The sequence below is a fragment of the Elephantulus edwardii genome, unplaced genomic scaffold, assembly GCF_000299155.1.
Source record: "Elephantulus edwardii isolate Elephantulus edwardi_28Jun2011 unplaced genomic scaffold, EleEdw1.0 scaffold00003, whole genome shotgun sequence".
In the NCBI taxonomy this organism is placed as follows: Eukaryota; Metazoa; Chordata; class Mammalia; order Macroscelidea; family Macroscelididae; genus Elephantulus; species Elephantulus edwardii.
The window spans coordinates 39,151,003-39,163,238 of record NW_006399753.1 but is presented as its reverse complement, the minus strand read 5'-3'; the positions used below and the strand labels follow the sequence as shown (position 1 = coordinate 39,163,238).

The 12,236-nt window shown below is 37.1% G+C and overlaps 1 protein-coding gene across 1 annotated transcript in view; it reads left to right on the top strand.

Annotated features, from left to right (window-relative positions):
- NALCN (sodium leak channel, non-selective) overlaps positions 1-12,236 on the top strand; it is a 600,265-nt gene that overhangs the window by 270,834 nt on the left and 317,195 nt on the right. The window contains exon 13 of the mRNA XM_006879390.1: positions 6,816-7,007. Coding sequence (XP_006879452.1) covers positions 6,816-7,007 — 192 coding nt within the window. The remainder of the gene's footprint in view (positions 1-6,815; positions 7,008-12,236) is intronic.

Here is a 12,236-nt window from a genome sequence, read left to right as displayed (position 1 = left end):
TCCTCACCACTGGGCCAATTGGTAGTATCATGATAGATGGTGAAGAGATTGAGATTTTTCACAACTTTATTTTTCTTGGCTCCACAGTCAACACTCCTGATATCAGAAGCCAGGAAATCAAAAGACAAATTGCCTTGGGAAAGTGGGCTGTCAGGGACCTCTCCAGAGTACTGAAAAGCAACGATGTTAGTGTGGAGACTAAGGTGCACCTGTTCTAGGCCATAGTCTTTGGAATTGCTTGCTATATCAAAAAGCTGGACAATGATTAGGGATGATAGAAAGACAACTGATGCCTTTGAGCTGTTGAATATACCATGGACTACCAAGAGAACAAACAGGTTTGTCCTATAGAGGGTGAAGCTGGCCTACTCCTTGGAGGCAAGGATTCTGAAGCTTTGTCTGACATATTGTGGGCATCTTGCAGAGGACGGACCAGTCCTTGTAGAGGAACATCATGCCTGGAAGAGTAGAGGGATGGAGAAATAGAGGGAGACCATCAATGAGATGGACTGATACAGTGACTGGTGTAGTGAGGGTAGGTGTGTTGGAGACAATAAAGTTGACTTCAGACTTTCAAGGTTGTTGATGTTGTTATGTGTCGTCATTGCCTACAACCCTATATACAATAGCTCTGAACCCTCCTCTATCCTGAGCCAATCTCATAATCTCAGACAGACATAACCTCCTTTCTCCTGTCAATGAGTCAATCCATCTCATCCTGGCTTCTCCTTTCCTGTGGTGCCCCTTTATCCAAGGACTGATCCTTCCTGGCCGTGTGCCCAAAGTATGTCAGACAGAGCTTTAAAATCCTTGCCTCCAGAGATCACTTTGGTTTCATCCTCTCCAGGACTGACCTGTTTGTTTTCCAGGCAGTCCACGGTATGTTCAACACTCAAACCTCAAAGGCATAGATTCTTATTCTATCATCCTTAGTCATTGTCCAGCTCTCTGATGCATAGCAAGTAATTGTGAAGACCACGTCCTGTATCAGGCACATCTTAATCTCCAGACTTACATCATTGCTCTTCAGCACTGTAGTGATGTCCCTGATATCAGACTTTACCAATGCAATTCATCTTTTGATTTCCTGACTGCTGGTGCCAGGTAGGCTGATTGTAGAACTAACCCAAGCTAAAGTTGTTAACAATCTCAATCTCTTCTCCATCTATCATATAGCTGCCAATTGTCTCAGTGGTGAGAATCTTTGTTTCCTTGATGTTAAGCTTGAATTCATATTGAAGACTAGAGTCCTTGACCTTCTGCAACAAACATCTCATGTCTTCTTCAGTTTCGGCAGCCAAGTTCTGTCATCTGCCTAATGCTGGTTGTTTATGAGTCTTCTCCAATCCTGATGCCACATTCTCCCTCATAAAGTTCAGCCTCCCGAATGATCTCTTCCGCATATAGGTTAAAAACTTATGGAGACAATATGAATCCCTGATGCACCACTTTCTTGACTTTGAACCACACAATGTTTCCCTGCTTTGTTCTGAGGACTGCTTCCTGGTCAAGTATAGATGTTGCATGAACTCAATTAAGTATTCTGGGATCCCCATTCTCCTCAAGGTTGGCCAAAATATGTTATGATCCATACAATCAAATTCCTTGCATAGTCAATGAAACACAGATAGATATTATTCTGGTACTCTCTGCTTCTAGCCAAGATCCATCTAACATTGGTCATGATGTCCCTAGTGCCACTGCCTCTTATAAGCCCAGTACATCTGGCAATCTCTGTTGATGTAAGAATCCAGACATTTTTAGATCATCTTCAGCAGGATCTTCCTTGCATGTGATACTAGTGATAGTGTTCAATAATTTTCACAATCTATTAAGTCATTGTTTTTAGGAATGGGAATAAATACAAATCTCTTCCAGTCAGGTAGCCAGGTAGATATTCTAAATTTCTTCACCTTGTCTTTGGTGGTTGGTGTTTATATTTGAATCATAGTTGTATCTGGTCTTCTGTCTATTGTTCCTAACAGCGCTATACTTCAGGATAGATCTTAAAATGCTCTTTTTTACAATATTGTTACATTATTACTTTTTTCAATTTGTCATTCCTTTCCTGGTAGAACATATAATTACCTGATTTGAAATGGCTAGTACAGGGCATCTCAGCTCACTATTGCATAAAGTATCAATTTTATTATGATTATTAATTTAGTGAAAATTTACAGAGATTTTGTATTTCCATTCATTTATTGTTGCACTTTTCTCCCTGTCCATCCTTCCCCTTCAGTTCATTCCCCCAAGTCCACTCCACTATGCACCCTTCATTTTGGACTCATGTTATGACAATAATACCTAATCATATATACCTTTTAAGCAATTCTCTCTCCTGTTTCAATGCAGTATACATAATTTATCCCATCTTTCTCAGTCTCCCCTCACCCAACCTAATAACAGTCCCGTTCTACAACAGTGGCACTATAGAGTATTTGTCCTTTTGTGACTGAGAATATCAATCTTTATGTGATCCGTTTCATTGTTTCACAACTTGCAGTTTTTCAAATTCATACTTTTTGCAATACATGCTCCAATTATTTAGGCACGTTTTCAGCTGGTTCTCATTTTGAGTCATGCCACAGCAGCAAGTGAAGGTCCTTTATTGGGTGAAAGCTTTGTTTTATCATTTCATTAATATATATCCAAAGGAGCCAACTCTTCACCAGTTGGTGCCTTTTAACCTGACGGGCTTATCTTCCTGCATTATACAAAACAATAGTTTTACATTATTAACAGGCTTCTTGAGGATTATTTCATAAGTAGATGGCTACTCCTGTTGCTTAAACCTTCTTAGTCTAGAAGCTCCACTCAAATATGTCAGTCATGAATGACTTTGTAGTATTTGATATATGAGTGGAATGGCCTTGAGCATAACAGCAACACAGTATGGCAAACACAGTGGTGACTATATTAGTTTGAGATAGATATTTGTTTCTCTCTAATGCTTGGTGAGCTCACCGGTTTGTTCCAAGAAATCTGGAGGACAACTACTTGGCCAACTGACTGGAAGAGATCCATATTTCTTCCCATTCCAAAAAAAGAAAAAGTGACCTGACAGAGTGTGAAAATTATAAAATATCACTAATATCACATGCTAGTAAAATCCTGCTGAAGATTGTCCAGAAATGACTGGAATAGTACATTAACAGAGAACCACCAAAAATACAATCTAGGCTTAGAAGAGGTCATGACCTAAGAGACATTTATCACCAATGTTTAAAGAATCTTCGCAGAAAGCAAAAAGTATCAAAGAAATATCTATCTGTGTTTCCTTAACTATACAAAAGCATTTGACTGTGTGGATCACAACAAATTATGGTTAACCTTGAGGAAAATGGGAATCCCAGAACATTTGATTGTGCTTACGCAAAACCTGTAACTGGACCAGGAAGCAGTTCTCAGAACAGAGCAGGGAAACACTGAATGGTTCAAAATCAGGAAAGGAGTGTGTCAGGGATGCATCCTGTCTCCATACCTTTTCAATCTGTATGCAGAACAGATAATTCAGGAAGCTGGGCTTTATGAGGAGGAATGTGGCATCAAGATTGGAAGAAGACTCATCAAAAACCTATATTATACAGATGATACAACCTTGTTTGCTGAAACTGAGGAGGACCTGAAGCTCTTCCTGCAGAAGTTCAAGGACTATAGTGTTGGATTGAAACTCAACATGAGGAAGACAAAGGCGTTCAGCACTGGGTCAATTGTGATCACTGTGATAGATGGAGAAGAGATTGAAGTTGTTAACAATTACAGCTTGCTCGGCTCCACAATCAGCACTCTTGGCACCAGAAGTCAGGAAATCATAAGACAAATTGCATTAGGTAAATTTGTTGTCAGAGACCTTTCCAGAGTACTGAGAAGCAATTATGTCAGTCTAGAGACTAAAGTGCACCTGATCCAGTTCATGGTCTTTGCAATTACTTGCTATCAGAAAGCTGGACAATGACTCAGGATGACAAACAAAGAATTGATGCTTTTGAGTTGCGGTGCTAGAGAAAAGTCTTGAAGATACCACCTGAACATACTACTTGGATCACCAAGAAAACAAAATAGGTATGCTTTGGAAAGTGTGAAACTAAGTTTTTTCTTGGAGACTAGGATACTGAAGCTTCATCTTGCTTTGTGTCCAGTGTCCAGAAGGGACTGATCCTTGGAGGATATCATGCTTAGAAGGGTGGAGGGAGAAGGCAGGAGAGGAAGACCTTTAATGAGATGGATTTATATAATAACTAGGGCAATGGGCGTAGGTGTGTAAGAGTCAGTGAGACTGTCTCAGGACAGGGCAGGCTTCAGAGCTGTTGTACATAGGGTCTCTATGAGTTGCAGGTGAATTGATGGCACAAATTAACAAAGACTAATGCTTAATGAGTGAGCAGAGAAGAGATAGTTCTTCTCCACATGGTCATCCAAGAAACTAGACTGCTGAGTTGCCTTAGATCTATCTCTTCTATACAAGACTTCTACTTGGGCTCTAGTTGAAGTTTATTCAGTATAAAATGGGAACAATTTAATTACTATCTTTTTTTTCACATCCTATTTTTCTGAACTTCACATGGTCATATCTAATTGCAAATGAAGCTAGAAAAGCAACTTGTATCACTGATTTAAAACCTTTTTTTAAATTTTACCATTTTCTTATTAAAAGGAATAATTAGAAAATGACTTTGCAATAATTGCGTCAGCTACAAGAAAAGCTTTTTATAGAAGTTTTCCAATTGTTTTGCATTTGCTTGTTTTATTAATATAATTAAGAAGTTATAATTTACAATCTAATGAATATAACTAATATTAAATATTTTAATATGAGAAAATATATTTTTGCCTGGATGAGATATATCTTTATTTTTTAATGGAACATATTTTTTACAGCATATTCTTCCCATTTTTTTTCTCATTCACTCATTGTTGCACATTTTCCTCCCTGTCCATCCCTCTCCCCAGTTCACTTTTCTCTTTGAAAAGAAAAAAAAAATCTTTTATTGTTATATAACACCACACAAACATACACACACACACACACACACACACACACACACACACACATCCACAGTCCACTTTACTATGCTTTTTTTTTCTGGAATCTTGTCATGAAAATAATACCTAATCATATACTCCTTTTAAACAGTTCCCTTCCTCATCTATTCTAATGAAGTATATTTTACCCCTTCCTTTCTAAGGTTCTCCCAACCCTGATGTCAGTCCTGTTTTACAACAGTGGCACTATGTATTTTGTCCTTTTGTGACTGAGATATTTCACTCAGCGTAATGTCCTCCAGGGTCACCCATTTTGTATAATATTTCATGAGTCCCTTGATTTTCAATGCAGTGTAGTATTCCATTATGTGAATATACCAGAGCTTCTCTATCCATTCGTTTGTTGATGGGTACTTGGGTTATTTCCAACTATTTGCTATTGTGAACAAAGCAGCAATAGACATTAGTGTGCAGAGAATGATATTTTAATTTCAACTGGATATATAGTAAATATTACATTGAATTTCACATTTTATGTTAAAACACTTAGAAACATTTCTTTATTTAATTTGAGGCACTCAGCTAGACAGATATTTAATTAATACATAACAATTTTTAGTCTGTAAATGCATGAACCAAAATGTGTTTATGTCAAGTACTTTGACATAAACATCATTCTGAGAAAAGGAGAAGATCAGTAAAACAGAGAAAGACCTTCAATAAGATAGATTGACACAGTGATTGCAACAATGGCCTTCAACATGGTGAAGATAGTGAGGGTAATGTAAAGTAAGGCAAGGTTACAATCTCTTGTTCATAGGGTCATTAGGTGTTGTAGTGAACACGATAACATCTTATAACGACAAAAGCATGACAAAATGCAACCAAAGTACTCCTTAGAGGAAGGAATGGTGAGATGTGGTCTCATATAGTTTGAAAACCTTTCTCAGGAGATAGTTCCTTAAAAACAACATTTGACTTTGCAAATAGGAAGGTAAGTGAAAAAGAGAGCCTTCATGACATGGATTGACAGAGTGACTGTACCAATGGGCTTACATCCAGCAGAGATGACTAGAATGGTTTTGGACCAGGCAGGGTTTCCACCTGTTGTACATAAGACTATGATTCAGAGCCAACTCATTACCACCTAACAACAACGATAAAAGAACTGTGGGGTACAGTGGTTAAGTGCTTCGCTTAAAAGAAAAATGTTGCCAACTCAATATAAAGCTTACTCCACAGGTAAAAAGGAGCTCTAGGGACCTGCTGGGTAGGGAGTTGTACTGCCAACCCAAAGGCAGGTGATTCAAATCCATCAGCTTTCTATGAGAGAAAGCTGAGCAATCTCTTTCAGTACCATTTACAGCCTGATAAAACCGGATGGGGAGTCAGCTATGAGTTAATTAGTTCCAACTAGAAGGCAATGAGTTGAGTTGAGTTAGTTCTGGTGGAGCAATCTGTAAGGAGTTGTTCTGTTAACCAGAGAGGTAGAGCCTCTTTGACCATTCAAAGCCACCAGCAACTCCACTAGAGATAGGCAACCTCCCCACTAGAGATAGGCAACCTCCTCCTATGCAAAGTAAAGCCTCCTCAACCGACTTCAGGACAATGAGTGAATTCTACAGAAAAAAAAATGTAGTGCCTGCTTTCAGAAAGATTTGCATTTTGGGAACCTTTATGGTAAAACTCTCCTCTCTACTATAGGGTAGCTACATGTTGCAATTAATTAGCAGTGATAAAATCATAAAAATAATTTTATATGAACATATATACTAGTAATTCAGGGTTGATGAGTGCTCAAACATCTATATTTTCCTTTCCCATAACAGGTTCTTCGAGTAGTTCGGCTTATTAAGATTTCACCTGCGTTAGAAGATTTTGTATACAAGATATTTGGCCCTGGAAAAAAGCTTGGGAGTTTGGTCGTGTTCACTGCCAGCCTCTTGATCGTTATGTCAGCAATTAGTTTGCAGATGTTCTGCTTTGTCGAAGAACTGGACAGATTTACAACGTTTCCAAGGGTAAGTCTTAAAACTGCAGTCAAATTCATTATCTCTATTCTAGTGATAATGATGAAAATTGAAGCAATTTTATTTTAGTAGTGGCTTAACAATACTGGTATACCTTTGATAACTTCATTTTGATTTTTAAAAACTTTAAAAATGGTCTCTTAGAATGGCTTAAGAATTTGAGAACATTTTCAACACTGTCAGAGTATAAGACAGATAGTATTCCTAAAATTCTATAAATAATCTAATAGAACAAGATGGTGAAACCAGTAAAAATGGAAGCTAGGGTTCTTAGGACTTACAATATAGCAGAACATTTAAATAAAGTTTATATTGTCTTTGCAAAAGTATTTTTTAAATTATTTTTATTTTATATGGTTTACATGCAGAATTTGTATACATAGTGTTTCACACATTTCTTCATTCATATTGTGTTTCATATTATCATTCCCACACATTGTGTTTTTCAAAATCAATCATAATTCTTTATGCCCACTATTACCATGTCTTTTCTACCACTGGATCTTTCCTAATATCTTTACCCTTTCCTCCACCCACAAACTCTGTGACCTTTTACTTTCTTCCCTCACCACCCTTAGCCCTCTCTCATATCCCACTTACCTGTTTGGATTATTATATACATCCTACTACTTATCCTTCTATATTCACAATCATAGTCTTATGCAGTATTTGTCCTTATGAGACTGAATTTGTTACACAGCATAATGCTCTTGAGCCTCTCTCATGTTATATAGTATGGGTTTGGGTTTTGGAGTTTTTTTTCAATTGTTGCTCCTGAATGCTACATAGTTCTCACTCATGTCAATGTACCATAGATTCTCAATTCAATCACTTATTGATGAACATTTGGGCTGTTTCCATGTTCTTGCTATTGTTAATAGGGCTGCTGTGAACATAGGTATAAAAATTTCCAATTGCATCTTATTTCTTTTTCCTTAAGGTATATTCCTAGCAGTGGAATAGCTGGGTTATATGGAATGTCTATTTCTAGCTTTTCGAGGAAATGTGAAATTGCCTTCAGAGAAATTGTACCATTTTACGATCCCATCAACAGTGTATGAGAATTTCAACATCACTATGTCCTCTCCAACATTTATTACTTGCTGTCCTGTTAAACTTTGCTACTGCTACTGGAGTGAGATGATATCACATTTTGGTTTTGATTTGCATCACTCTTATTGGCAGTGATTTTAAGTATTTCTTGATATGTTTGCAGGCAAGCTGGATGTCTTCCTATAAAAGGAATCTTTTCATGTTTTTTACTCATTTTGTAATTGGGTTATAGTTTTTTTTCTTGTTGTTATTTACCATCATACTAGAACTGACCCATAGCTGACCCTCTGGCAGGTTTTCAGTGGCATTTAATCACATGGGAGGAGATCCCGTAAACTTTCTTTATGAGATCTTTTCTTTGTCTGGTATTTCATTGTCAAATGTTTTGGGTTTGTTGCCCCCCCCCCCCCCCGCCGAGTAAACAGATTTTCTTTTCACCGTACTGGAAAAAAATTTTTATTCACACAGGGACTTAATCTTTAGAAAGTCTCGCTCATTTATGCTATCCTCTCCTACTTGGACACATTTGGCTGTATTTGCCAGACTATACTATGCTGGGTTTTTGTTCTTAGGTGCTGTTGAGTCAAGTATGACTCATAGCGACCCTATGAACAACAGATCTGAACCTTGTTCTATCTTGTGCTGTCTTCACACTTCCTGACACACTAAAGCCTATTGTACGGGTCACCTTGTCAACCCACTTGGTTATGGGTCTTTCTCTCCTTTGCTGACCCTCTGTCCAACTGAGAATTATGTCCATCTCCAAGAAATAACCCTTTCTAGCAACGTATCCCAAGTATGTGAGGTGAAGCTTCATCCTCCTTGCCTCCAAAGAGCACTTCAGCTACATCCTCTCCAAAACATATTTATTTGTTCTTTTGGCCATCCACGCTCTTCATCTTCAGTGCTCTTCTCCCACACCACAACTCAAAGGCATCAATTCTGTCTTCCCTATTCATTGCCCAGCTCTCAGATGCATAGAAAGTGATTAGAAAGATACATAGAAAATGGTTTAGTCTAATGGACTAAACCAGACATACCTCAGTCCTCAAGCTGACATTATTTCTTAACCATCTGGAGAGATTCTTAACTACAGACTTTCCCAGTGCAATACATCTCCTGATTTTCTAACTGCTGATACCAAGGGTGTTAACCATGGATTGAAATAAAATGAAGTAGATAGTTTCAATCTCTTCTCCATCCACCATGATGTTGCTTATCAGTCCGTGGTAAAATCTTTGCTTTCTTGACATTGAGATGCAATGCATATTGAAGGCTGCATTTCTTGACCTTCGGTGTCATCTGCATAAAACAGGTTATTAATGAGTCTCTCTCTGATACTGATGCCATATTCCTCTTTATAGAGTCCAGCTTCTCAAATAATTTGCTCAGCATACAGATTGAATAGGTATGGAGAGAAAATACAATTTTAATTCACTCCCTTCTTAATTTTAAACCACACAGTGTTTCCCTGCTTTCTTCACACAACAGCCTCCAGGTCCAGGTATAGGTTTACATGAGCACAGTCAAGTGCTCATTTTTCTCAATGTCAGCCACAACTTGTTATGATCAATGTAGTCAAATACTTTTGCATAGTCAATAAAGCATAAATAGACATTCTTCTAGTATTTCTTATTTTCAGCCAGAATCCATCTGAAATCAGCAATGATATCCCTGGTACCACACACAACCTCATCTAAATCCTGCTTGAACTTCTGGCAATTCCTTACCTATGTACTGTTCTAGGCATTTTTTAATGACCTTCAGCAGTATTTTGCTTGCATGCAAAATTAATGATATTGCTAGTTAGTTTCCATATTCTGTTTCATCACCTTTCTTGGGAATGGGAACAAATATGAACTTCTTCCAATCTACCGGCCAGATAGCTGACATCCAAATTTTCTGGCATAGACTAGTGAGTGTATCCAAGGCTGCATCTGTTAATTGAAACAAGTCAATTGCTATCCCATCGTTTCCTGGGGTTTTCTTTTTTGCCAGTGCCTTCAGTGCAGCTTCCGCTTTCTCTTTCATTACAATTGGCTCCTGCTTATACAGAACTTCCTGAAATTTTTCCAAGTCAGTCCATTCCTTCCTGTACAGTGATTCTGTGTAGTCTATCTTCTTTTGATGCTTTCTGGGTCATTCTATATATTTACCATAGTATCTTTCAATATTGAAACTTGAAGTTTAAATTGTTTTTCAGTTTTCTCAGCTTAAGAAATGCAGAGTAGATTCTTTTCTTTTTATTCTCCAATTCCATCTCTCTGTACATTCCATTATAAACTTTGCTTTGTTTGCTCAAGCTGCCCTTTGAAACGTTCTGTTCAGTTCCTTTATTTCAGTATGTTTTCTCTTTGTTTTGGCTTCTCCATACTATAGAGTAATTTTCAGAGTCTCTTCTTACATATATTTTGGTTTTTCTTTCTCCTCTGTCCTTGTAATGGTCTTTTGCTCTCTTCATGAATTCCTTACATCATCCCACAACTCATCCGGTTTTGTTCATTGCCTCAAACCTATTCCTAAAATGATCTTGAAATTCAGATGGAATAGATTCAAGATCATATCTTGGTTCTTGTGGACTTATTTTAATTTTCTTCATCCTCAATTTGAGTAATTAATTATCTGGCCCACAGTCCATCCCTGGTCTAGTTTTGACTGCGGATATTGAGCTCCTTCAGTGATTTTTTTCCACAGATATTGTCAATCTAATTTCTATGCACCCCATCAGGTGAGATCCATGCGTACAATTGCCATTTGTGGTTTTTTAAAAAAATATATTTGCAATGAATAAATAATTTAAAATATAAAATTTAGTTTCCAGATTAATCTCTATCACCAAGCCCATACTTTCCAACTACTATTTCTTCTTCCTTGATTCCAACTGTAGCATTCCAGTCACCAATTATTATTAACACCTCTTTATTGCATGTATGATAAATTTCAAAATTTTGGTAAAATTTGGTACAGTGCTTGTCTGTCAGTTTTCTGTACTGAGATAATTTGTGGTTTACTGTGATAATGAAAGCTGTGCCACTTATGTGTCAAATTCCATAAGGGTTACGCATGGTGGACAAGTTTTAATAGAGCTCCCATACTAAAATGGAATAAAAAGCAAGATTGGCCATCCACTTAAATAAGAGGCCTTTGAAAACCCTATGTACACTAGAGGAATGCAAATAGTTATAATAATGTAGTAGTAGAGCCCAGATTGGATATTAGTTGAAATAAGGAAGAATAGTGACAAGCATTGTTCAATAATTGGAATATGGAATGTACATAGCTTGAACATTGGGAACTGAAACTGGAAATTGTAGAATATGAAATGGAACACATGAACATCAACATACTAGGCATTAGTGAGATGAGATGGACCAGCTTTGGCCACTTTGAATCAGGTAAACATATGATAAAACATGCTGGGAATGAAAAACAGAAGAAGAATGGTTTTATATTCATAATAAAAAGGCCAATTTCAAGTCTCATTGTGAAATACAATTTTATGAGTGCTAGGGTATTATCCAAATGCATACAAGGAAGACCTGTTAACATAACTATTATTCAAATAATACGCTCCAGCATCTAGAGCCAAAGAGGAAGAAATTGAGAAATTTTGCTATAGGCTAGACCTTCTAAGTTTCGTCAAATCTGAGATCACCTAAGAGGTGGTAAAAATATCACTATATGTGGACAATATGATAGTGTACACAAAAAACTCCAAGGACTCAACAAAAATCCTGTTAAACCTGGTAGACAAATTTAATAGAGTGGCAGGAAACAAGATCAACATACAAAAATCAGTGGGATTCCTCTACAGTAACAAAGAAAACATAAGGGAAGAAAGCAATATTATCTACAAGAGCCAACCACAAATTGAGATATTTGGGAATAAACCTAACCAAAGATACAAAAGACCTTTTATAAAGAAAACTATAAAATACTACTGCAAGAAACAGTAAGAGACCTAAATAAATGGACAAATTTTCCCTATTCATAGATAGGAAGACTCAATATATCGAAAATGACAATCTTACCAAAAGCAATCTACAAGTTTGATGCAATCCCATTATAGATACCAAATTCATTTTTTAAAGAGATAGAGAAAGCAATTGACAAGTTTATTTGGAGAGGAAAGAGACACAGAAAAAGTAAAGCAGTTCTGAAAAAAAA